Raw genomic sequence first — 25,031 nt, 5'->3', positions numbered from 1 at the left:
AAAAAAAAAAAAAAAAAAGATACAAGGAGGGAAGAGATCCAATCATTGTCCTAGTCCCTCTAATAAAATAAATAAGAGAACTACTGAAATGGGCAAAGCATGAGAAATGCCAAAAGAGAACCAAACCATGCAGTAAGAGGTCCAAGATACAGGAGTAATATGAACTCATGGAAAAGTTGTTTGGTTATCTATTGTTGCATGACAAACTACACCAAAACTCAGTGGCCTGGTACAGAAACTCGTTATTATCTCTCACAGTTCTGAGGGTTGCCTGGGCTCTGCTGGGTGGTTTTTCTGTTTCACATGATGTTGGCTGGGACTGCAGTAATTTGGAGGCTTCACTGAACTGGTATGTCACATACCATGACTCACTCACATAGCAGTAGTTGCTGCTGTGTGTTGGCTTGGAGTTCAGCTGAAGCTGTTTTTTTGTTTTTTGTTTTCTCAAGATGGAGTTTCGCTCTGTTGCCCAGGCTAGAGTGCAGTGGTGTGATCTTGGCTCACTGTAACCTCCACTTCCCAGGTTCAAGCAATTCTTCTGCCTCAGCCTCCCAAATAGCTGGGATTACAGGCATGTGCCACCATACCTGACTAATTTTTATATTTTTAGTAGAGATGGGGTTTTGCCATGTTGGCCAGGCTGATCTTGAACTCCTGACCTCAAGTGATCCACCAGCCTCAGCCTCCCAAAGTGCTGGGATTCCAGGTGTGAGTCACTGCGCCTGACCCAAAACTGTTGATTGGAATACCTTGTCTCCTCCATGTCCTCTCTCATAGCATGACAGCAGGGCTCTAAGATGGAACTTTCCAAGCATATTTTTTAAAAAGTAGAATCTGCAGATCTCTTAAGGCCCAGCTTTGGAAGTTGCAACATTGTCACCTCTGCTGCATTCTGTGATCAAAGCAAGTCATAAGACAAGCACAATTCAAGAGGAGGGAAAGGGACTACCTGTGGATGGGAGGCAGAGCAAATAATTTGCAGCTGTCTTTAATCCATCACAGCTGATTGAGGCGGATATGAAAGGATGAATAGAGTTTTGACAGGCATAGCTTTCTAAAGGAAGGGTATTCTAGAGAAAGAAATAGGAAGTCTTCCATTTGATTAGTGGGAAGAGCACCTGAAGGGGTCTGGGAAGATGGAATGGGACCATGTGACAGGGCTTTGAACAGCAGTTAGAAAAGCTTGGCCCTACACTAACAGGCTTTAAGAAAACAGTGTGGAGGACCTCTCAGTTATTTTATTATACCTTTCCCTACAAACCCAGTGTTAATAGCTCTGGATTTGACTTCTATCTCTGAGGCGTGGGAAGGGATGCTCACTCCTTAGGTTATTATGAGTGATGCTGACTTAGGCATTTTGAAGGAGGAGACAACCCTAGCAGTCCTGCAGACCTGTCCACAATAGGAGTTTAGGAACATGCAAACCTAGCTAGGCTTTTCCTACTGCCTCAAAGGGCTGGTTACTTAGTCTTGCCCTTGTCTGTTCCCCACAGTAACCCTCCACTGAGTGAAGAAATGTTGCCTCCTGGAGAGTGGATGTGTCACCGGTGCACTGTTCGCCGAAAGGTAATAATGCTGCTTTCTGAAGACTGTCCAGAAAGCCTGATCCAGAGCACTGATATGCTAGAGCTAAGACGACCTAGCCCTGAAGGCATTCTTGTCCCTTCTTCTTGTCTCTTCCAGCCCTGGAATCACCCCACTCTTCCCATGGTGACTGTTTGGAATCCAGTAGGGCCTAAAAATCCAAACATGGGCTGCTGAAATGGGCAGAAGAGGTGTGTTAACTTACTGAGCCGTGTTTAGTCACTAGTGACAGGAGTAGTCTTATCTTCTTGTTAACCTCCTAATAAGTGGCCTGAATGTGGCAGCCTTATCCATGACTGAAGAACGAAGGCTGCTTCTCCAGCTTGATGGAAAATGGAGTTTTCTCTCACCCCAAGGCAAATAAGTCACTGGTATCCAGAGACTTGTCATACTGACGGAGAGGATTTTGAACCCATTTGTACCCCAAGTTGCCTAATCTTTCTTTAGCTTCCCGTCCTTCAGCTTTGATAATTCAGTACTGGCTTCAAGAATATGGTTTATTATTTTCTACTTTCAGAACTCTTGTGGGCAACAAGAGCTATATTCTCCCTTATTAAAAAAAGGAAGTAGGTGTGCTTGCACCCAGATTATGATTGACCCAACCCTCAAATTATAGGCTATGGATTAGAATTTGTGCATTGTAATCCACCCCCCTGTGCTCCCCACACTAATTATACACCAAGCAACTTTCCTATGTTGTGACCTCACCTCTATTTGCCTGGTCCCCGAATGTGATGTCACAATGAATGATGACTTCCTTGGTTGCAGAAACAGGATGAGATGATTCAGGTTGTGGTTTATGTGTGTAACAGTTTCAGCCTTTAAGAAAGAAAGTAAACAAGCAGACATTATTTTTCAAATATGTGCATAAGGGTTCATATTAAAAAGCAAGCCAAAGCCAAGTCAACCACCTAACCACAGCTGTGGTTAAATTTCTCCATAAACCAAGCTATCTTCCAGCCTCTCTACCTTCCAAGATCCTTTCCTATGTATCCCTAATTAGGTAAGAGCAGGGCCAGTTAGAGGCACCTGCCAGCTAAGAGCCCTCTCAAACTTGCCACTCAAAAAAGCTGGACCTGAAAAGGTTTAGGGGAGCTGAAGGAAAAGAGGTTAAGAGGGTGGAGAAAAGGAAAACTATGTTAGTTTGTATGCCAGGTGTTTTAATTATGTTATCCCATTATCTATTCATCCAGCCATAGATGGATACCGAATGCTGCCAGTAGATTTCCATTTTAGAAAGGAAGAAACGGAGGCTCAAAAATGTAGATTAACTTTCCCAAGGACTCAAAGGAATTGACAGAACCAATATTTAAACCAAATTCTCTCATTCCAAACCTCTGTTACATCTTCATCAGTTTTCTAGGAGCAGAGCTACTTGTTGGGGATTATAGTATGGCCTTTTCTAACAGGGCACTTCTCCTAAGATGCCTCTTACCTTTCACATGGACCTCTTTGCCTCCCAGTGCCAAGTCTGCCTTTTCCACCATCACCAGCACTGCTCCCCTTTGGCCCCCTGTATTTACACTGAAGTGAACTGAAATAATACATCCTCTGGCCTTCATTAGCTCCTGACATTCAGGTCCTATCATGATTTGTAGTGGAAGCACTAGGTCCTACTCCAACTCCAAATTATCTCTTTCATATATATGACCCTTTTTATCTCCCTCTACCATATCCCTGAGAGGAGAAGGAGAAAGATTTTTCTGTCTCATTTTACAGATGAAGAAATTCTTGCCCACCAGCATGAGTCACCACAAGGTCAGAGGGAATCAGTTGCAGAAGTAGGACAAGATCACAGGTCTCCTACCTGGAGATCAGTGTTAAACCTTCATTTGACCACTCTATTTGGAGTCCTGGAGGAAAATGTTCTATCAGATAGATATCCAGTCCTACTGAGTACACTTAATCTTTTTCCATTTCCTCACTTTCTAATAAGTGTCACTTATTTTGAGCAAAGTTTTTAAAACCATTCAGGAGGTCAGGAGGCTCTATAGTGATCTCATTGGTTTTTTTTGTTTTTTTTTTTTTTGGTTTTTTTTTTTGAGATGGAATCTTGCTCTGTTGCCCAAGCTGGAGTGCAGTGGCGCAATCTCAGCTCACTGCAACCTCTTCCTCCCAGGTTCAAGCGATGCTCCTGCCTCAGCCTCCTGAGTAGCTGGGATTACAGGCGTGTGCCACCACACCCAACTGATTTTTGTGTTTTTAGTAGAGACGGAGTTTCACCATGTTGGCCAGGCTGGTCTTGAACTCCTGACCCCAGGTGATCTACCAACCTCAGCCTCCCAAAGTGCTGGGATTACAGACATGAGCCACTGTGCCTGGCCCATTGATTTTTACTATTAGTCTCACTAAATTTATTCTCACTGTGTTACCTTTTTAGCCCTTTACCCTATACTTTATAGATGTTGTATGTCATATGATGAGTTAGTGTTAATGATATATATTTTGTACAGTTATTCCTAACTTTCCATGCTTTTTGGTGATTCTCTGATGCAACAGTTTTGTCAGCTTTAGTTCAATTATAGTTGTGTCAACTTTAACAGACCAGTGTTCCAAGTCACCAAGTAGATGAGTCTGTCATATGTGAAGGCCTTTTACAATTTTAGTTAGTGGTCTACCAGGACTTGGTAGCACCCATCTCTTTGTTTCATGGTACTTTTCATGATCGGCCCACCTGTTCATTTGCACAGAAACGAGAGCAGAAAAAGGAGCTGGGTCATGTCAATGGACTGGTGGACAAATCTGGCAAACGGACTACATCCCCCAGCAGTGACACTGACTTGTTGGACAGATCGGCCAGCAAAACTGAACTAAAGGCCATTGCCCATGCTCGGATCCTGGAAAGGAGAGCCAGCAGGCCTGGCACGCCCACATCCAACGCCAGCACAGAGACCCCCACCTCTGAGCAGAATGATGTCGACGAAGACATCATTGACGTGGATGAGGAACCAGTAGCAGCGGAGCCAGACTATGTGCAGCCCCAGCTGAGGCGGCCCTTTGAGCTGCTGATTGCTGCCGCCATGGAGCGGAACCCCACCCAATTTCAGTTGCCCAATGAACTGACTTGTACCACTGCACTACCAGGTCAGCCAAACCATCATCATATCCCTCCCCAACCCCAGTTTCCCCAAAGGACCAGCACAAAAGCAGTGCTGCCTGTGGAGTCACTGTTCATGTAGCTACTGTCTTGGGTTCCTGTTCCTGGTTCTGCTTGAAGAGATCTTTGAAGGTCTTAGCCATTACAGAGCTTACTCAGTTTTCCATTTTCTCAGTTTCTGAACTCCTTTCCTACCCCCTCCCCCCCAGAATTATCTTTTTCCTTTTTTTTTTTTTTTGAGAAAGAGTCTCACTTTGTCACTGAGGCTGGAGTGCAGTGGTGCGACCTCAGTTCACTGCAACCTCCACCTCCCAGGTTCAAGCAATTCTCGTGCCTCAGCCTTCCAAGTAGCTGGGACTACAGACGTATGCCACCATGCCTGGCTAATTTTTGTATTTTTAATAGAGATGGGATTTCACCATGTTGGTCAGGCTGGTCTTGAACTCCTGACCTCAGGTGATCCGCCCACCTCGACCTCCCAAAGTGCTGGGATTACAGGTGTGAGTCACCACACCTGGCCCCAGAATTATCTTTAAAAATATAGATAGATAGATAGATAGATAGATGTATATTATACATTCACATAGTTCAAACATCAAAAAATATTAAGGGCTACAATGAAAATTTCCCTCCCACCCATCTGCCATTTGCCTAGTTTCCACCTTCCTGCTCTTCACAGGTAACCACTGGTTGATTCTTCTCAAATTTCTTTGTGCATATAAAAGCAAATACAGATATATGCTGATTAATTTCCCTTTAAGTAACATACTAGGTAACCCATTCTACACCTTGCTTTTTTTGTTGTTGTTTTCACTTTAAAATATTTTCTTGAAGTCTTTTTATATTAATATAGTTTTTTTTTTTTTTTTTTAAACAGTCTTGCTCTGTCACCCAGGCTGCACTGCACTGTGGTGCAGTGGTATGACCACAGCTCAAGCAATCCTCCCACCTCAGCCTCCCAAGTAGCTGGGACTACAGGTGCACACCACCACACCCAGCTAATTTTTATATTTTTTATAGAGACAGGGTCTCACTATGTTGCCAGGGCTGGTCTCGAACTGTGCTCACATGATCCTCCTGCCTCGGAGGCTCCCAAAGTGCTGGGATTATAGGCATGAGCCACTGCACCTGGCCTTCTCACTTTTTTTAATGGTTTCATAGTAGTTCATTATACAGATACGTGATTATTTATTTAACCAATTTTCTATTAATGGACATTTAGGTTCCACATCTTTTGTTACTACTGGTAGTGTTTCAGTGAATAACTTTGTAAATACATTATTGTATACATGTATAGATGTGTGACTATATCTATAGGACAATAACATTGCTGGGTCAAAACTATGCATTTATAGTTTTGATAGATATTGTCAAATTGTCCTCCATTCTTTTTTCTTTTTTTTTTTAAAGTCCTGGCTTCTTGATACCATAAAGCTTCTAGGTCTTACTTTTTCCTCCCAGAGAAAGTGAAATTGGTAGACTTAAGAAGAATGCATATGGAATCAAAGCTTCTCTGATTTTTATGAAAATGTGGGCCAGGTGTGGTGGCTCACACCTGTAATCTTGGTACTTTGAGAGATCGAGACAGGAAGATCGCTTGAGGCCAGGAATTGGAGACCAGTCTGGGCAACATGATGAGACCCTGTCTCTCAAAAAATAAAAATAAAAAAGTTAGCTGAGTTTGGTGGCCCACACCTGTAGTCCTGGCTAATATGGAGGCTAAGGCAGGAAGGTTGCTTGAGCCCAGTAGTTCAAGGTTGCAGGCCAACTCCACAGAATAGTCCATGTTGACTACATGACTTGGACATTTACATTTCTTAGGTTGCCAGTATCTAACCTAGCATTTCTGACCATTTTATGTTTGCAAAACAGTTAGATGTGTTTCTGCCATAGAACAGATGACTTCTGATTCTGACTTATGTATTAGTCTCTTTTTTTTCTTCCTTTCTCATTCTTTTTTCTAACTTAAAATCAATCCCAGGGGCCTTAGAGAGAAATCCACGCCTAGGTCATGGCACATGCTTAAGATCCATTTTTGTCACTTAATGTTGTTTCCATATTGCGGTCTAGGAACTCAGAAGCCAGGGATAGCTCAGCACCATCACTTTCTTTTCTAGGTTCTAGCAAGAGGAGAAGAAAGGAGGAAACAACAGGGAAAAATGTTAAGAAGACACAGCATGAATTAGATCACAATGGTCTCGTTCCCTTACCGGTCAAAGTCTGCTTCACATGTAACAGGTATTTTCTTTCATACTAAGGGGCTCTTTCTCATATTTAGCAAATGATACTTTTTCTCCCATCACCTCTTCCAGACCAGGTATGTTAAATGGGAACAGCCCATATTCCGACAGTATGAGTAAACGGAGACTGACTAATGGACTGATGAGAGCCTTTAATGTGTATGTGTTAACAACATATTTTCTGAAGAATCACAGTATAGGAGTACTGTGAACTGTGTTGAGGCCGAGCACGGTGGCTCATGCCTGTAATCTCAGCAATTTGGGAGGCCAAGGCAGTCAGATTGTTTGAACCTGGGAGCTTGAGATCAGCCTGGGCAACACAGTGAAACCGTGTCTCTACAAAAAAAAAATTTTTTTTAATGAGCCAGGTATGGTGATACGCACCTGTAGTCCCAGCTACTCGGGAGGCTTAAGCAGATTAGCCCTGGAGGCTAAACTGTGATCATGCCACTGCACTCCAGCCTGGACAACAGAGCGAGACCCTGTATTTTAAAAACAAAACCAATTACGCCTATAATCCCAGCACTTTGGGAGGCCGAGGCGGGCGGATCACGAGGTCAGGAGATCAAGACCATCCTGGCCAACATGGTGAAATTCCATCTCTACTAAAAATACAAAAATTAGCTGGGCGTGGTGGCATAGCGCCTGTAGTCCCAGCTACTCCAGAGGCTGAGGCAGGAGAATCACTTGAACCCGGGAGGCGGAGGTTGCAGTGAGCTGAGGTCACGTGCCACTGCACTCTAACCTGGTGACAGAGCGAGACTCCATCTCAAAAAAACTGTGTTTAGACACTAGAACAAGGGAGGCGGAGGTTGCAGTGAGCTGAGGTCACGTGCCACTGCACTCTAGCCTGGTGACAGAGCGAGACTCCATCTCAAAAAAACTGTGTTTAGACACTAGAACAAGAGGAGTTGGACTTAAACTAAACATTAACTTGAATCACTAAAGATAAGTTTAAAAGTAGTATAAGGACCTGTGATAGTGTATATTGGACTGGATAACTTCCAAAAGCCCCTAGGGCTGCCCCAGTTGTAGTGTCTGGGACACAGGTTTCCTTCAAACAGGATCTCTTTGACAGAAACCAGCTGCTTCAGTTACTGAAGCTGGACTTGTTGGCTTAGGTGTGTTAGAAGTACTGTATTATTGTCAGAGCAGAGTAGTAAGAGAAAGTAACTATCAAAAAGAAATATTTCACAGCAAAAGCTATAGGGAAAGGGAACTAGATAGTAGAGTGGCAGAACTCTGAGCCAGGACAAACTGTGGCTCCAGTGCATCTTGGGGACCCCAGAAGTATTGTAGTTACAAATCGTAGTTGTCATTTGCTTAGTCCTCCTCCCTTGAACCCTGCTTACATGAATACATTACAAAATCATCTTTCCAGCACACCTCTAATTGTCAGTTCTGCTGAGTGCTTCATACAGAAGATAAATATTTTCTTGCTATAGTTAAGACTCCAGAAAGGTTGCTAGTGATTTTTTAATGAAGTAGCCTCTCTCTTTTAAGAAGTAGGAAGATCAGAGCAGAGTTCACTGTTTTCCCCCAGTGAGTACTGAACATTGATCATCCCTGCTCTGACAGCCATTTTAGCTGTACTCCAACTAAACATTCACTTTCCCACAAGACACATTCTTCTTAGAAAAGAGAATAATGGAGAACCTAATGGGAGCCCCCAAATCCATCCATCTTGCTTTTTTTTTTTTTTTTTTTTTAAGATAGAGTCTCGCTCTGTAACCCAGGTTGGAGCGCAGTGGTGCCATCTTGGCTTGCTGCAACCTCTGGCCTCCTGGGTTCAAGCGATTCTCCTGCCTCAGCCTCCCGAGTAGCTGGGATTACAGGCGCCCACCACCACGCCCGGCTACTTTTTTGTATTTTTAGTAGAGACAGGGTTTCCCGTGTTGGTCAGGCTAGTCTCGATCTCCTGACCTCAGGTGATCCGCCCACCTCAGCCTCCCAGAGTGCGAGGATTAGGCGTGAGCCATCGTGCCAGCCCCATCCATCTTTCTAATCATGAGTGTAACTGAATCACCGGAGGAAGATGTGGGAGAATGTTAGGATTAAGAAGACGAGGCTATTCCACAGGTCAAGAGTTAGTTTGAATTTTCCTTTTCTTGCCACAGAAATGGCCTACATCTCTATTTTGCAGGAGTTGCCGCGTGGCTCCTCTCATCCAGTGTGACTATTGCCCTCTCCTGTTTCACATGGACTGCCTCGAGCCGCCGCTCACTGCCATGCCCCTGGGCAGATGGATGTGTCCAAATCACATCGAACATGTAGTGGTAAGCACAGCAGTGTCCATTCAGTCCTCAACAGGCATAGCTGGAGCGTGGACTGATTAGTAGAAAGCATATTAAGGTCAGCTTGGTGCCAAGTTTACCACATATTTACCAAATATTTGACATATTTCAGCTATGCTTTTTCTCACAATGTTTTGTTTCGGCTACCCACACGGACTTAACTCACTAGTGCTTTGCTGTTTGTAAGTGACTTCTAGAGAGAATTAAGCAGTTGATGTTACAGCCCTAAAAGGGGAGTATATTAGATCCAACCTTAAGGAAATAAATCGTTGGCTGTCTGGGGTACATGTGTCCCAGGCACCAAATGAAGTTCAGTAAATAAGCTGTTGAATGAATAATGGTGTGAAGGTTCCTATTGCTTTGTCTTCCAAGAGTCTTGGGTTTATTTTCCAGACTGAGGCTAGAACAGAGCTGTCACTTGCTATCTCCAAAAGAAGTTTAGGACATCTCTTTATAGGCAGTTAGAACAGTCACTCACAAGATTGAATGGGAGAGAATTTGAGGAGGAGGAGCTCCCTCATAAGAGCAACCTTCCAGATTAAAAGGGCTACTGCTTAAGACATTGTCAAATGATGATAACCATGGAATGACCGTTGGCCTTCATGGCAAAGTGCTGCTGACCTTACACTGAGAGGAACCTCCGTTAAAGACTTGCACACGGTTAAAGATTTGCACACATGGAAGAGAAGAGTTACTTTGTGTTCTTTTGACTCATGCCACTCAAAAATTTTTCTAGGAGGAAAATCTAGTCTTGTTTTGCTTCCTTGTATCTCTCCTTGTCTTATTTTGCTTCCTGATGAACTGGAAAAAAAATGACCATAAGCAGTTTACCCAAATATGAAACTTAAAGAGCAGCTTTCTAGCAGTTGACAACTTCTTGGTTACGTTTTTACTAGCCACTGAAAGGTTTTTCCTGATTTATGAATTAGGAAGCTGCCACAACAGGTCCTTTCTTTTGAATTAAGATGTAGGGGCCCAGATGTAGAAGAGGAAAAGTGGCATAATTTCTGTATACCTTCTGTATATTAGTGCAAAAACTCTTCTTTCTTTTCTCCCTTTGGCCTCTAAGAGCAATCCAGGGTTTTCCCTTCCAGTAGAGGAAGACTGATACCAAGATGGGTTAACTTATGCTCCTTGGTACCAGGGAGTAGGAATAGAGCAGAGCACACAGAGTTCTGGTTCTGACCCAGTTGTCAGCCAAGCTCCTATGTGGAACACAGTCCTGCTTTTCCTGTGAGAGAGGCCCTTGCTGGGAAGGGAGTCTGGGTCTCTTAAGGGTCAAAGCATATGTCTCCTCTGAAACCTGTGCTGCTATTAGAGGACCCTGCAGAGGCTTCTCTGAGCTGGAACAGAAGATTGTCAGAGGCTGAATTTGGAAGGGCACTTCTTGCTTGATTTCTCCTGCCTTCCTTAAGGCTCTCTAGGGAGCAGGAACATACTGGCTTTCTTCCACTGGACTGGGCAGGGCTGAGTAGGAAGTCTCGTCCATGTTCCCTTGCTCTCTGACAAGAGTGCTGACATCCTGGTCCCTAATTGAGGGAACCCATGTGGCCAAGAGCTTCTAGTTTTTAAACGCAGGGAATGGGGTTAACTGGGACAGGAGGTGCCTTTTGAGGCTCACCACAGGGTTGTGTCTGCTTTGTCCCTAGCTGAACCAGAAGAATATGACACTGAGCAATCGGTGCCAGGTGTTTGATCGTTTCCAGGATACCATTTCGCAGCATGTCGTCAAAGTGGACTTCCTGAACCGAATCCACAAGAAGCACCCCCCTAACCGGCGTGTGCTCCAGTCAGTCAAAAGAAGAAGCTTGAAGGTAAGTCACAATCAGGGACAGGCAAGATGGTGGTCTGCCTGCCATCATGGGTTAGACAGAGGATCACTGTCCCAGTTTTACAGGCAGGGAAACTGAAGCCCCAGAGATGTGTTTGTGGTATCTAGTGAGTAATGAATGTGACCTTCATTTTAATACTTGGGGATGATGGTCAGGATTATGAGGGCCAAACCTCAAGTTAGCCTTCGAAGACTACCAGTGTCTAGTTTTCCAAAGGATAAGCACTCTTCAGCCCATCCCACCAAACCCAAATGTGCTCTGTTGTTACTGCCACCCTCACCTAATGCTCATTCTATCTGTTTCTGTTGGATGGTCTCTGTCCACGAGGCAAGGTAAAGGTGGGGGTGATTAAGCAGAAAGAGCCACGTGGAAGGTGAAGAGCTAATCCCAGCTCAGGAACTTAAGCGGAAAATATCTAAAGGAAAGTTAAATCTGTTTTTCCAGGCTGCTGTTAATATATCACCAATACTCCAAATTGTAGCATAGCTGTAATAATACCTAACATTTATATGAACTTGACATTGACCAAAGTGTGTTTACAGAGACTGACAGAAAAATTTCCCTTGAAAAGCATTTGGTGGTAGTGAGGATGTTTTTAAACCATTCAGTCCCCTCATTCAGTTAACCTAGAGGGCCCAACACTATATACCCATATACAAACTTGTTTTTCTCTTTTGAAATGTTCCCACAGTCTTATGTGCTGACAGAAACCAGCACTTCTCAAGTATGACCACTTGGTGGCAGCCACACTTTAAAATGAATCACCCGCAGTGGCTCACGCCTGTAATCCCAGCACTTTGGGAGGCCGAGGCGGGCGATCACCTGAGGTCAGGAGTTCGAAACCAACCTGACCAGCATGGTGAAACCCCATCTCTACTAAAAATACAAAACATTAGCCGGGCGTTGTGGCAGATGCCTGTGATCCCAGCTACTCGGGAGACTGAGGCAGGAGAATCATTAGAACCTGGGAGGTGGAGGTTGCAGTGAGCCAAGATCACGCCATTGCACTCCAGCCTGGACAACAAGAGTGAAACTCTGTCTCAAAAAAAAAGAAAAAAAAGAATCAGTCACACTGCTGCCATTACCTTCATTGGGTATCAGCCCTAACAAGATGCTAACTGTTGAAAACTGTATAACAAACTTAACTGGGCAAATATTTACACGTCAGTGGAGGCACAGATTTTCCAAAACTAGATTCAACTATTTTGGTGCTGGATGATATTAAAGGTAGTATGCCTCATCTTAGTGAAACAGATCTAAAAGTAATCCAGACTGTGTAATTCACTGTATAGATTTGTCAGAGAACATGGCTGCTGAAGTGAACAGGCCAGGAGACCTTGATAAAAATCCTGTCGTTGTATAGTGCTCCTCCCCGCTTTTTAAGTGTTTCTCTAGTGAGGAAACTCAAAGGGCATGAGTTACCTGCAAAGCATGTTGTACTTGGACGGTTTGAGAATGAAATGAGGACCGTAGCACCATAGAACATTGGTGAAGAACCCCAGCTCTCTCCTGCCTGATTCTAGCAATTCAGGAAAAATCTGCTGAGAACTTTGTATCTTGGTTGTGAATTTCTCCTCCACTTAGCCCTTCACTCTTCCCCAGGGGTAGCCTTAGACTACTCCACTGTTCCTTTCCTCTTCCTCTCATTCCTAGGTGATCTCAGAAAACCCATGGCACCAGCTAAGGCCATCAGCAGTCCATGGTGATGACTCTCAACTCCATATTCCATGCCTTTCTCCTTATATCCAGACTCATATCTGCTTGCCCATCCCACAGATATCTCAGGATGAACCTCACTAAGACCAAAAGTCTTCTGCCTCCACATCTGCTCTGCCTCCTATGTCTCCTATTACAGTAAATAACAATGATCACTACTCAGTCCCTCAGACCAAAATTCTGGGAACCATTTTCAGTTCTTCTTCCCTTGTCTGCCATAAGGATTCTGTCACCAAATCTGTTGATTCTCTGGATGTTTTCCAAATCCACAAAGGGCTATCACATCTCTATGCCTTACATGCTTCTCCCCCTCCCTTATTTTTCCTTTATCTGCCTGGAAGATCCTTCTCAACTTCCAAGTGTCAACTGAAATACTGACTTCCTACAAAATCGTACCTAATCCCAAATTCCTGTCCCCCAAACTAAAATAAGCACTCTTTATGTTTTTAATAGCACCTTAGACATGTTTCTATTCTAAAACCCATTACCTTGTGTTATAATATTTCTGTATTTATCTCCCCACTAGACTGTGAGCTTCTTGAGGGCAAGTCTTAAGTTTTATTCATCTCTGTATCTCTAGAACTTGGAGAGTGCCTAGACACGGGAGGTGCTCAATAAGTGTTGGTTGAATGTATGAATGACTCTTTGTTTGTGTAGCTCTTTCATTCTTACATGGTGTGATTCAGAGTGTGTCTTCTGTTTTTGTTGCACAAAAACGTCTGTAGTTGTTTCATGAGTTGTGAATGAATGGATGAAGGAAACTAACATTGACTGAGTGCTTATCATGAGCCAGGCCTCATGTCAAGCATTTTTCTGCCTCAATGACTGCTCACCCACTTCCAAACTTGACACTGAGCAATAAGAACCCAGAGTACCACTCTGAAGCCCTGTCCATTGCCAGTCTTACACCTTTCAGGCTGAAGCAGAAGACAGCACGCAGTGGTTTCTGTGTTCTGCAGGCCTTAGACCTTGATGAAGAAAAGTGGAGGTCCCACCTGCTATTTCCATTTCTGAGCTTCCTTTTCCTCAGTGGACCCCAGAGTGGATGGTCCCTTGAGCACCAGCACCACAGACAGAACAGCATACCAGGGCAGAATCAACTGGACATGTTAGAACTGTCTCCCTCTCCTTCCTCCTCCTGTCTATCCTGAACAGGTTCCCGATGCTATAAAATCTCAGTACCAGTTTCCACCCCCTCTCATTGCACCCGCGGCCATTCGGGACGGGGAGCTGATCTGCAATGGGATCCCTGAGGAATCACAGATGCACCTTTTGAACTCTGAGCACTTAGCCACCCAAGCAGAGCAGCAAGAGGTGAGTGAAGGCAGGGCTGGAATTCCAAATCCAATCTTCCTTCCATGTCACCACAGCTGTTATCGGAAGTAGCCTCAGTGTCATTCTCATTCCAGTCCCCACCCACCCTCATCCTAACCCCTCAAGAGTTGAGTATTCCAGGGGGAACCTCTGACTCAAATCCCAAAGGCAAGTAAGAGATCTACAAAGGCAACTGGTCTACTTCTCTCCGTCATTACCCCAGTGCACTGTGAGATGGTCAAATCTATACTGTAGAAAGAGATGAGTAGACCCATAGAGAGGTTAGGTGATAGTGCTGGACATACCACAGGTGCTCGGGGTACTTGCTGAATATTGGTCACAAGTAAGCCTTGAAGGCAGAGTCAAAATGCAGATCCCAAGCTCTGTTGGCCAGAGGGAGTGTTGCCTGCTGAGGGTACCCACAAGTCTTGCTTGGGAATGGAAATGGAATTCTATGAGGAGTCAAGCACACCCTTTGTGAGCATTTGCGATGGGACCTTGGAAACTGCTTGTCAGCCCTGCTGCAGCCCTGACCACTGTGGCAGGAAGGACCAGCGCCTCTCAGGCCTCTCACCCCCGTCTCCTCTCCTCTCCTCTCCTTCCATTGCAGTGGCTCTGTAGTGTTGTTGCGCTCCAGTGCAGCATATTGAAACATTTATCTGCTAAGCAGATGCCTTCGCATTGGGACTCTGAACAGACAGAGAAGGCTGATATTAAGCCTGTTATTGTGACTGACGGCTCAATCACCACCTCCCTGCAAACAGCTGACAAGACACCTACACCTTCCCACTACCCCTTGTCCTGCCCCTCAGGGATTAGCACCCAGAATTCCTTGAGCTGCTCTCCACCCCACCAGCCCCCAGCCCTAGAGGACATCGGCTGCAGTTCTTGTGCAGAAAAATCCAAGAAAGCCCCTTGTGGGACTGCCAATGGGCCAGTGAACACAGAGGTGAAAGCTAATGGCCCACACCTCTACAGCAGCCCTACTGATTCCACGGACCCCCGGCGACTTCCAGGCGCTAACACCCCCCTACCAGGCCTCTCACACCGGCAAGGCTGGCCCCGGCCCCTCACGCCACCAGCGGCTGGGGGCCTTCAGAACCACACCGTCGGCATCATTGTGAAGACAGAGAATGCCACTGACCCCAGCTCTTGCCCCCAGAGGAGTTTTGTTCCTGTCCCAAGCCTACCCCCTTCCATTCCCAGCTCTTGTGCCAGCATCGAGAACACCAGCACTTTGCAAAGAAAGACTGTCCAATCACAGATAGGACCTCCGTTGACAGATTCAAGGCCACTGGGCTCACCCCCAAATGCCACCCGGGTGCTCACTCCCCCCCAAGCAGCAGGAGATGGTATCTTGGCCACAGGAGCCAACCAACGATTCAGCTCACCAGCGCCATCGTCAGGTGAGTGCTGCTCAGCCTTGGGGTGATTTGGAATAATTTTATGCTCTTTCTGGCAAATAAGACAAGATTCCAAAAGCACTTATATCCCTGTGAATACTTCAGAGGACTTTGGCCTCTGTATTGTTTGTCTTACTCCCGTTTCCGTAATAGAAGAGGAAGCACATGTTAACTTGTCCCGTTTATAGATGGGACTGCTTAGACTCTGAAAGCTTCAGTGATTTCCTTAAAATGACCTACGGAGTCAGTGGCAGGATTGGAACCACAGCCCAGGTCTCCTGATTCCATCCCACACCTTCCAGGCCTAGGCCCCTGCCTGTTTTGTTCTGTCACCTTAAAAGAAGGCAGGGTGCTCTCTGGAATTACTGTGATCAGCCTGAGGTTCTGCGTGATGGCCTCAGTATTGTCAGATCCACAAAAAAAGAATGGATTCATGCTTGATGCATATTCTCAAAGTTCATCTGATGGACTTCCGTGTCAGGAAGCAGGGATAGACAGCAGCACTGTCTTTCAGAGGAGCTGTAGAGTGGGATGCCCACAGGGGTTGGTCTAGCCCAGAAGCTTGCCCTCGGGCCACATGCCAAAGGGCGGTCCTTTAGGTCTGTACTTGGCCTACTATGGACCTGCTCTCTCAGCTGTCCCCAGACAGCACTCAGGACCTTGAGGTTGCTGACCCCGGCATCTGAACCAGGTTTCAGATGCTGCCGGAACCCCCTGTGGTCTCTCCCGTCTGAACTGAAGCCGGCCTCCTAGTCAGCTGGGAGTCTCGGTAACCAGGTGATTGTGATTTCTCTGCATGGGGGCCCCTGGTCCCAGGATGGCCCCACTCCCAGGCTGTTTTCCTGTCTCTGTTTATCGCTTAATACCAGTGTGGGTCGATTTTCCATGCTGTGAGTCATATTTCAGTAGGCAGGAATTATAAGGGCAGGCACCACTTATTTAAAAGTAGAGGCAGCAGGGAGGTGGTCATGGCCCAAAGAATGAAGCTGCCCCACCACTTTCCCCAGAGCAGTGGATTTCAATGATTCCCAGTGCTCTGGAGACTCCTGCGTGCCCGGGTGCTTCGTCATTCCATCTGCCCTTCCTCACCACACGTTTTTAGCTCTAGGAGTTCCAGAGCCTATGGGTTGAGAATCAAGAAGGGAACATCACCTTGGGTCCGAAATCCAGACCTGTCTCAGCAGTGGGGGATTGGACCGGTGGGTTTCCCTCAGGCGACGTAAGTAACAGTCTTCCTGCTCCGTCCCCAGATGGCAAGGTCAGCCCCGGCACGTTATCCATAGGAAGCGCTTTAACCGTACCCTCTTTCCCAGCCAACTCTACTGCCATGGTGGACCTCACCAACTCACTTCGAGCATTTATGGATGTCAATGGAGGTGAGTGAATGAGCTGCTGCTGTTCCATCAGTTGCTATGTTGAAGGTGCTATTCCTATACAGCATTCAGCTCATTTCAGAAAGGGAGGGAAGGAGCACCTGATCCCAGAGGCCTAGGGGGAGATGGGAATGAGGAGTATCCTTTTGGATAGGGGGGTGGGGTGAAAAAGAAAGCTCCTTCTCTAGCTGCCTTCTACATGTGCATATACACATAATCAAAGATGGAGGGAGGACAGAGCCAAGCTGAACCAGTGAGACGAGAATGAAATCACTTTAGGCAGATCACCTGGATTTGCAGAATAAAACTAGGATCCTCACTCCCAAAGGAGGGACCTCATCTGTGGGAAACCCCCAGAGTCCAGGAGAACAGGGACAGATCTTGATCTCTGTGAACACAAGGTGGGTAGAAAATTCAAGTCTCAATATCAGACATCCAGGCCCTCCCCCACAGACAGGCAAGTGGTTTATTCCACTGTGCCGTTCTAGGAGCACTATTAAAATCAATTCACCCAACTGCAGGAGGCAGCTGCACAGGCTGCATTGGGACCCATCTCACTGTACATAGCAAGTGAAATGCCCAGCTGCAGATCCTGTACGCTCTATACTCAATGCTGTTTGAGTAAAAGTTACTTGACTGGATTTTAGAAATGCTGAACTATTTGCTCTGTGACCCTGATTTTCTTCCACATTCCACTTCCATCTCAGCGGCTTTTTAATCTTTCTCTTTGGCTAATAGAAATCGAGATAAATATGCTGGACGAGAAGCTGATCAAGTTTCTGGCCTTGCAGAGAATACATCAGCTTTTCCCCTCCCGGGTCCAACCTTCACCGGGCAGTGTCGGGACACATCAGCTGGCTTCTGGAGGGCACCACACAGAAGGTGCGCATGTACACACCTGTCACCACATCATCAGATCTCCCCTCTACGTGTGCGAATGGTCACCTTGCCTCCATGGAGAATCTGAGCTTCCAGTATCTCAAACCTTCTTGTGTGCTTTTCATGGGCTTAATAAAGCACCATGGTTTTTTTCTGAAGAGAGCAGGAACAAGATGGCAACCACAGCTTTCTTACCAGACTTGGGGAAGTCTGCTGTAACTTTCTTTCATATATAAGTCCACTTCGAGACACAGCAAAGCAGCTACCAGTAGCTTTGGGTATATGTAGTGTACTTTCTGCACACTACATATTTGCTTTCAAATATTTGAATTAGAAGGGCTTCCCGACTGAGTGCAGTGGCTCACACCTGTAATCCCAGCACTTTGGGAGGCTGAGGCGGGAGGATCACTTGAGCCCAGGAGTTGGAGACCAGCCTGGGCAACACAGTGAGAGCCTATCTCTACAAATAATTTTAAACTTAGCCAGGCATGGTGGCATACACCTGTAGTCCCAGCTGCTTGGAAGGCTAAGGTGGGAGGATCGCTTGAGCCTGGGAGGTCAAGGCTGCAGTGAGCTATGGTTGCACCACTGCACTCCAGCCTGGGCGACAGAGTGAGACCCTGTCTCTAAATAAATAAATAAAAATTTTTAAAAGAATGGCTTCCCAAGAGGGAACTTTTCAAGTTCAAGTTGAGAAATAGAATAACAGTAGGCCAACCTTCTGGAAATTTTCCCCAAGTGCTTAACTCTGTTTCAGGTATGTCTGAGCATTGGCCATTACAAGCCTTGCTGCTTCAAAGTGTGGTTCCAAGACCAGCAGCATCAGCAGCCCCTGAGAGCTTGTTAGAAATGCAGAGCTCAGTGCATTGGTTTTTTGCCTATTTTTAAAGAAAACAGCAAAAGAAATGCAGAGCTAAGGCCCCTCCTCAGACCTGCTGAATCAGAATCTGCATTTCAACAAGATATGTAGGCGATTCATATGTACATTAAAGTTTGAGAAACACTGGTCCATGCCGTCTGTTTTTCCATGTTCTCCCTATAGTACCAGCTAGAATATCCCAGATTAGCCAACCAGGAGCCCAGGAACTTACAGAGTACTGTCATCTCTGACTTCTCTGACTGTCTTCAAAGATGGTCCTCTGCACCCTGTGTTGGAAATGCTGTGGTTGGGGAGAGAAAGTCTATCCTGCAGCAGCTCAGTGTTGGATGTGAGTTTGGAAAGATGAGTCATCCAGCGGGATTTTCTCCAGGCCATGAGCCAAAGGTCCAGATTTTGTTGGTTTATGTTTGGATCACAGGATCTGAGTTTCTGAATGATCCTATTCCTATGTTTGTCTTGTAGTGCAAAGAAAGGAGGTACAGGCCCGAGCTGTGTTCTACCCCCTCTTAGGGTTGGGAGGAGCTGTGAACATGTGCTATCGAACCCTCTACATCGGGACAGGTGAGCCAGCCAGGAAGCTGGGAGAGACACTGAATCTGTTCAGCCCTAAAGACTGATACCCTTACCCACAGAAGTTAGAAAGGGGTGAGGGAAGCCCTTTCCAGAGTTGACTGCTTTAAACCAGTGGATAGCTGGACAAGAGAAACTAAGAATAGAGACAATCAGCCGGTCACAGTGGCTCACACCTATAATCCCAGCATTTTGGGAGGACGAGGCAGGAGGAACACTTGAGCCCAGGACTTCGAGACCAGCCTGGGCAACATGGTGAAACCCCATCTCTACCAAAAATAAATACAAAAAATTAGCTGGGCACATGCGTATAGTCCCAGCTACTTGGGAGGCTGAGGTGGGAAGATCACCTGAGCCTGGGAGGTCGAGGCAGTGATGCTGTTCATGCCACTGCACTCCAGCCCAGGCAACAGAGTGAGACCCTGTCTCAAAAATAAAAGAGATGATCAGTTCCTTGTCTTCCCTTGTTCAGGCCCTTTTGCTTTGTCTTTGCCCAGTATTGCATCAGCAGAGATGAAAGTCAGCTCTGACTACTGCCCAGGGAGGCACTTTAAGCACTGCAGGGAAGAACCCAAGGAGAAGGCAGATGCTTTGTCCCTGGTGGTCTTTGAAAGAGTGATAGGCTCACACATACCCAATCTTCAGTTAGCCCTGTATCTGTTTTTTGTTTTGTTTTGTTTTCCCTAGAAGTCCTAGAGACAGATAGTTCTATATCTGGTACAGAAGGACAGACAGATTAGTCCTTACCCTAGAAACTTCCCTTTCTTTAAGGTGATACGATTTTCTAGGCTCTGCACCCTCTGGTTGTATTTTCATAGAAATAGCCCATCCTCTTCAGTAGCTCACTGTTCGCTTCTGGGTAGCAGCCACATGTTCTAAAGCAGATCAGCTGGCAGGGACAGCTGTTCTTTATCAGGAGCTTGGAAGAGACATCAGTTTTTGTTCAAAAATAAAAGGGGAGGGCCCTGAGCTACTCACCCTTGAAGTCTCTGGTAGTGCCAACCCAGAAGCTAACTCCCTCCCTGTCTCACCTCCCCGCCACATACACCTTACAATCTGTTCTCTGCCTTCCTTTTCCTCTACTCCTGCCACCTTGCAGGAGCTGACATGGATGTGTGCCTTACAAACTATGGTCACTGTAACTACGTGTCCGGGAAACATGCCTGCATATTCTACGATGAGGTGAGGGCTGGAGATGCGGTGGGAGGGAGCTTTCCCAACCTAAGGCCTCTCCCACTTTGTTCAGTGCCCTGAGGGGAGGGAAGAGGGATTGGGAGTCCTCTCCTTTTCTTCCCTCCCTGTCATTCCTGGAGGAGGACAGTCTTGATGTGAAACAGCATCCTACCAGGGGTACCTGCTTCACGGCAGCAGGGCTACCATTTTTCCTGAGGTTAGTCACAGGCACAGCAGAGGGAGCCTACCCTAAAGCAGGGGAGGGGACCAGCGTAGAAGGAAGCCAAGCCCTGTGGATGTGTCCCTGTGAATTTCATTATCATCACGGGCCAGTGAGTATCACACCAAGAGGAGCAGTGCTGAGAAGGCAGAGTGAAGGAGGATTGGGAGAGTAGGGGGTGTGGGACGCCGGAAGGAAGGCTTCCCTGAGGAGGTATCTGCAGCCCCCTTCTGAAAGGACAGGGGCCATGACTGGGGAGGCAAGTAAGGGCTCCCTAGGTAGAGCAGCACGGCCTTCTCCATATGTCCTCTCCCCCTAGCCCCAGGCCCCACACAGCCAACCACACATCTTATCTCCCCTCCTCCTCCCCAGAATACCAAACATTATGAGCTGTTAAACTACAGTGAGCATGGGACAACGGTGGACAATGTGCTGTATTCATGTGACTTCTCGGAGAAGACCCCGCCAACCCCCCCAAGCAGTATTGTTGCCAAAGTGCAGAGTGTCATCAGTAAGTTGGAGCAGAGGTCTGTGGCCACAAAGCTGAGGCCGCAGTCAGGGTGGTTTTGACTTGCTGCCCATGGTCTGTCTCTTGCCTTCCTAGTCCTATTGACCAAGCTCTACTTCCTCATGGGCCCAGGCCCCAGAGAAGCAAGTGCTGAGTACCCCCATGTGTGTACACACCTGTGGGGACTTCAGACTCCACCAACCCTTTCTGAGCATCCTTCATCTGTAGTCATGCAGCAGTTGGAATGGGGAGATGCAGGAGCCCAACCTTGGCAAACAGCCCACATGGGTTGGCTGCTCACTGTTCCTCTTCTGTGACCATCCCCCTTTTTCCCAGGGCGCCGCCGGCACCAGAAACAGGATGAAGAGCCAAGTGAGGAGGCAGCCATGATGAGTTCCCAGGCCCAAGGGCCGCAGCGGAGACCCTGCAATTGCAAAGCCAGCAGCTCGAGCTTGATTGGGGGCAGTGGGGCCGGCTGGGAGGGCACGGCCTTACTGCACCATGGCAGCTACATCAAGCTGGGCTGCCTGCAGTTTGTCTTCAGCATCACTGAGTTTGCGACCAAACAGCCCAAAGGCGATGCCAGCCTGCTGCAGGATGGGGTCTTGGCCGAGAAGCTCTCTCTCAAGCCCCACCAGGGCCCTGTGCTGCGCTCCAACTCCGTTCCCTAGGACTGGCAGCTACCCCGCCACTGGCCTGTACACCCACCCAAGACTCCTGCAATGCAAAAATGTACACAAACCAAGCCCGGGTGTTTTCTATACTCTACCAGAAACGCTTCAACTACAATCTTTGCATGAAATGAAGAAAACCTTTTGACTGTTTTTTAAAAATCCTTTTTCTTTCCTCAAGTTCTAGGGGGCATTTGCACATATATTTGTACTCAACATTTCATGGGAAAGCGGCAAACCCGAGCTGAGGAACAGTGTGGGCAGGGAGGGAAAGACCCATGGTCTGGACACTTCCTCCAACACAAAACCCTTCCCCACCCACCTACTACTCCCTCCCTCTCGCCCGCCGTTGTAAAATAATCAGAAACTTGTTCTATTTTGTGGCAGTGACAATAGTTTTATATTAAAAGAAAAAATACAGTTTTCATACAGCAAAATCTATACAATATCATTGTTTTATTTAATATAAAGATCGCTACCCACCTTCCTTCCATGGTTCCCACCCTCCACGTTATTTTCCCTTTCTGCAGCGGTTGCACTACAGGTAGCTACTGTGTATTATGGACAAATGAGAAATGAATTCTTTTTCTGGCTGTCCATCTGTTTTATTTCAAATAAGGAAAAGTGTATTTGGATTTTGTGTAAATACATCTAGTGATGACATTTTTTCAATGTTTTTAAAAACCGTGTACAGTACTACATGTGGTAGAGCGTTTTCTCAAATTGTCTATTGTAGCAAAAATGTTTTTGTCGTAAACCTGTTTTGTCTCCTTTTTTTGTTCTCTTGCCACTTCTCTCCTCTTCTTCCTGCCCCTGGTTCCCTCCTCTCCTCCCACCCCCACAACCAGTACCAATGTACATAGTAATTGTAATGTTTTAGACTTTACAGAAACTTTCCTGTATTCTGTATATAAAAAACAAAAATACTTCAAATTGTGTTTTCTGACTGTCTGTCCTACCTGTCATCACCCTCAGAGGAGACCCTCTTTTAGATCTGGGTCTAGCAGGTGGGGGGCCTTTTGAACAGGTCTCATTACCATAGGGAAGTTTGGGAGGGGAAGTGTTGGAGAAAAGTGAGCCGGGGTGGATGGAGGACAATGGAAGGACATGGGTGCGTCTGCTGGCCGCGAGGGCTGTTTCTCCAGAGAACCCTGACTGAGTGGAATCCAGTCTTGACTTGTCACTTCTAGTCATGTGATCTGCAGTCATGCTTCTCTACAACTGCTATTCCTCATCAGAAAATGAGTCTGCTGCATTACCTTAACTCTCAAGTCCCGGGAACCTTCATTAAGCCAAATTCCATGCTTTCCTCCCAGATCTTAGTGAAAAACTCTGCAGGAAGTTTTCCTGAGGACAGCCTCCTCAGATGGAGAGCACCTCTGTGTATATTCCAGAACTGTTTGTGTAGGTGCATCTGTGTGTCAGGATTTTGCCTTAGGGATAGAGAATGAATATTCTATCCCCAGCCTCATCCCACAGCATCTACAATGGAAACCCGAATCCTCAGTGCAGCTAAATAGGAAACTGGCCCTGGAATCTGAGGTCTGTCCCTGACTTTCATCTGCCCATCTAGGCTTCATCACTCTGCTCCCGGTGTCCTGATGGGCTTTTTGAACTCCCTAAGGACAGAAACTTGAATATCTTCCGCTCAGAATTTCCAAGTCTAACTACACTGCTGGGCACACCATAAGTACCAAATATCAGGTTCTAGGTTGTACTGAATTTCTCAGGCAACGGCCTTCTGCCCTGGAATACCCTTACCCATTCATTCCTAGCTGGCCCCACCCTTCTTGCCATCATGGTCACTTGTAACTGAGTGATGGAGCTTCTCTGCCTGTCTCTATCACCTGTGAGAACCATTCCAAAGGCAAATTTCCTCCTGAAAGGCAGTAATAGATTTTATTGTCTATCTCTTCCGGCTTCCCTTCAGCCATGGAAGGCACTAGTGGGGCTGAGGTAGGGAGATACAGAGGGGCAATGGAGTGAATTCTGACACCCCTCAACTGCCTGTGCCACCTTGAACAGTGTCCCCTCTAGCCTGTGTGGGGAGGAACAGGGAAGAATCCTAGAAGCTGGAGGCTGGATGTGAAGATAAAAAATTGAAGGATTTGGCCCAGTGCGGAGGCTGACACCTGTAATCCCACCACTTTGAGAGGCTGAGGCAGGTGGGTCACTTAAGTTCAGAAGTTTGAGATCGACCTGGCCAACACAGTGAAAACCCATCTCTACTAAACAAAAATTAGCCAGGTGTGGTGTCACACACCTGTAATCCTAGCTACTCTAGAGTCCGAGGCAGAAGAATTGCTTGAACTCAGGAGGTGGAAGTGGCAGTGAGCCGAGATCATGCCACTGCATTCCAGCCTGGGCAACGAGCGAAATTCCATCACAAAAAAAAAAAAAAAAAAAAAGACAGCTGGACATGGTGGTTCACGCCTATAATCCCACCACTTTGTGAGGCTGCTGAGGCAGGCGGATCACCTGAGGTCAGGAGTTCGAGACCAGCCTGGCCAACATGGCAAAAACCCCTCTCTACTAAAAATACAAAATTTGGGCGTGGTGGTGCTTACCTGTAATCCCAGCTACTCAGAAGGCTGAGGCAGGAGAATCACTTGAACCCGGTAGGCAGAGGTTGCAATGAGCCGAGACCGCGCCATTGCATTCCAGCCTGGGCAATAGAGGGAGACTCCCTCTCAAAAAAAAAAAAAAAAAAAAGGAAGGAAGGGAGGGAAGGAAGGGAAGAAAGAAAAGGATTTGTTCCTAGAGGGAAAAGCATCTAGGACTAGACTTAAAGACACACGTGTATTCATGTACACACCTGACTTCAGAAGGGAGGGACTGTGCTACATACACCTCGAGTAAACATATGGAGATATTCAAGCACATGCATTGGCAGAGACTACAAATGCAGGCACATACCTGGAGGGACTCTGCCGGAATGCACACAAACACTTACAAGGTGCTTACATGGTCTCACAGGATCCAGAGGCACGTACACAACCCGAAGGGTGATCCTAGGGACCATAGGCACATACACACCTGGAGGGCATTCACATACAAGCGTTGTAGATGCATGCACATACCTAGCATGCACTCTCAGGGTGTCCGTGGACACTGACACCTAGGTGTTCACACAGACACACACCTAGGGGGCGCTCCCAGGGCCCAAGTGCACACACGCACCTCAAAGGTGTCCACACAGGCACACGCCCCCAGGACGCCGACGCACGCCTAGGGGGCGCTCGCAGGGCCGGCGCGCACCCGCACGCACACACACCCC

At 46.7% G+C, this 25,031-nt stretch overlaps 2 protein-coding genes across 3 annotated transcripts in view; both read left to right on the top strand.

Annotated features, from left to right (window-relative positions):
- PHF12 (PHD finger protein 12) overlaps positions 1-22,687 on the top strand; it is a 48,149-nt gene extending 25,462 nt beyond the window's left edge. For both annotated transcript variants that reach the window (XM_011940835.1, XM_011940833.1), the window contains exons 3-15: positions 1,494-1,566; positions 4,275-4,668; positions 6,799-6,919; positions 9,065-9,197; positions 10,865-11,029; positions 13,919-14,077; positions 14,688-15,483; positions 16,731-16,856; positions 17,592-17,735; positions 19,075-19,173; positions 20,282-20,364; positions 20,948-21,086; positions 21,420-22,687. In XM_011940835.1, the coding sequence (XP_011796225.1) occupies positions 1,516-1,566; positions 4,275-4,668; positions 6,799-6,919; positions 9,065-9,197; positions 10,865-11,029; positions 13,919-14,077; positions 14,688-15,483; positions 16,731-16,856; positions 17,592-17,735; positions 19,075-19,173; positions 20,282-20,364; positions 20,948-21,086; positions 21,420-21,754 (2,745 nt within the window). In that variant the 5' untranslated portion in view covers positions 1,494-1,515 and the 3' untranslated portion in view covers positions 21,755-22,687. The remainder of the gene's footprint in view (positions 1-1,493; positions 1,567-4,274; positions 4,669-6,798; positions 6,920-9,064; positions 9,198-10,864; positions 11,030-13,918; positions 14,078-14,687; positions 15,484-16,730; positions 16,857-17,591; positions 17,736-19,074; positions 19,174-20,281; positions 20,365-20,947; positions 21,087-21,419) is intronic.
- Positions 22,688-22,851: 164 nt separating this feature from the next.
- Positions 22,852-25,031, top strand: part of DHRS13 (dehydrogenase/reductase (SDR family) member 13) — a 13,795-nt gene continuing 11,615 nt past the window's right edge. The window contains exon 1 of the mRNA XM_011940873.1: positions 22,852-22,865. Within this exon, the coding sequence (XP_011796263.1) occupies positions 22,852-22,865 (14 nt within the window). The remainder of the gene's footprint in view (positions 22,866-25,031) is intronic.

The sequence above is a fragment of the Colobus angolensis genome, unplaced genomic scaffold, assembly GCF_000951035.1.
Source record: "Colobus angolensis palliatus isolate OR3802 unplaced genomic scaffold, Cang.pa_1.0 Scaffold193, whole genome shotgun sequence".
In the NCBI taxonomy this organism is placed as follows: domain Eukaryota; kingdom Metazoa; phylum Chordata; class Mammalia; order Primates; family Cercopithecidae; genus Colobus; species Colobus angolensis.
Note: the sequence above shows the minus strand (reverse complement) of the source record. Positions and strands in the feature narration are given on the sequence as shown.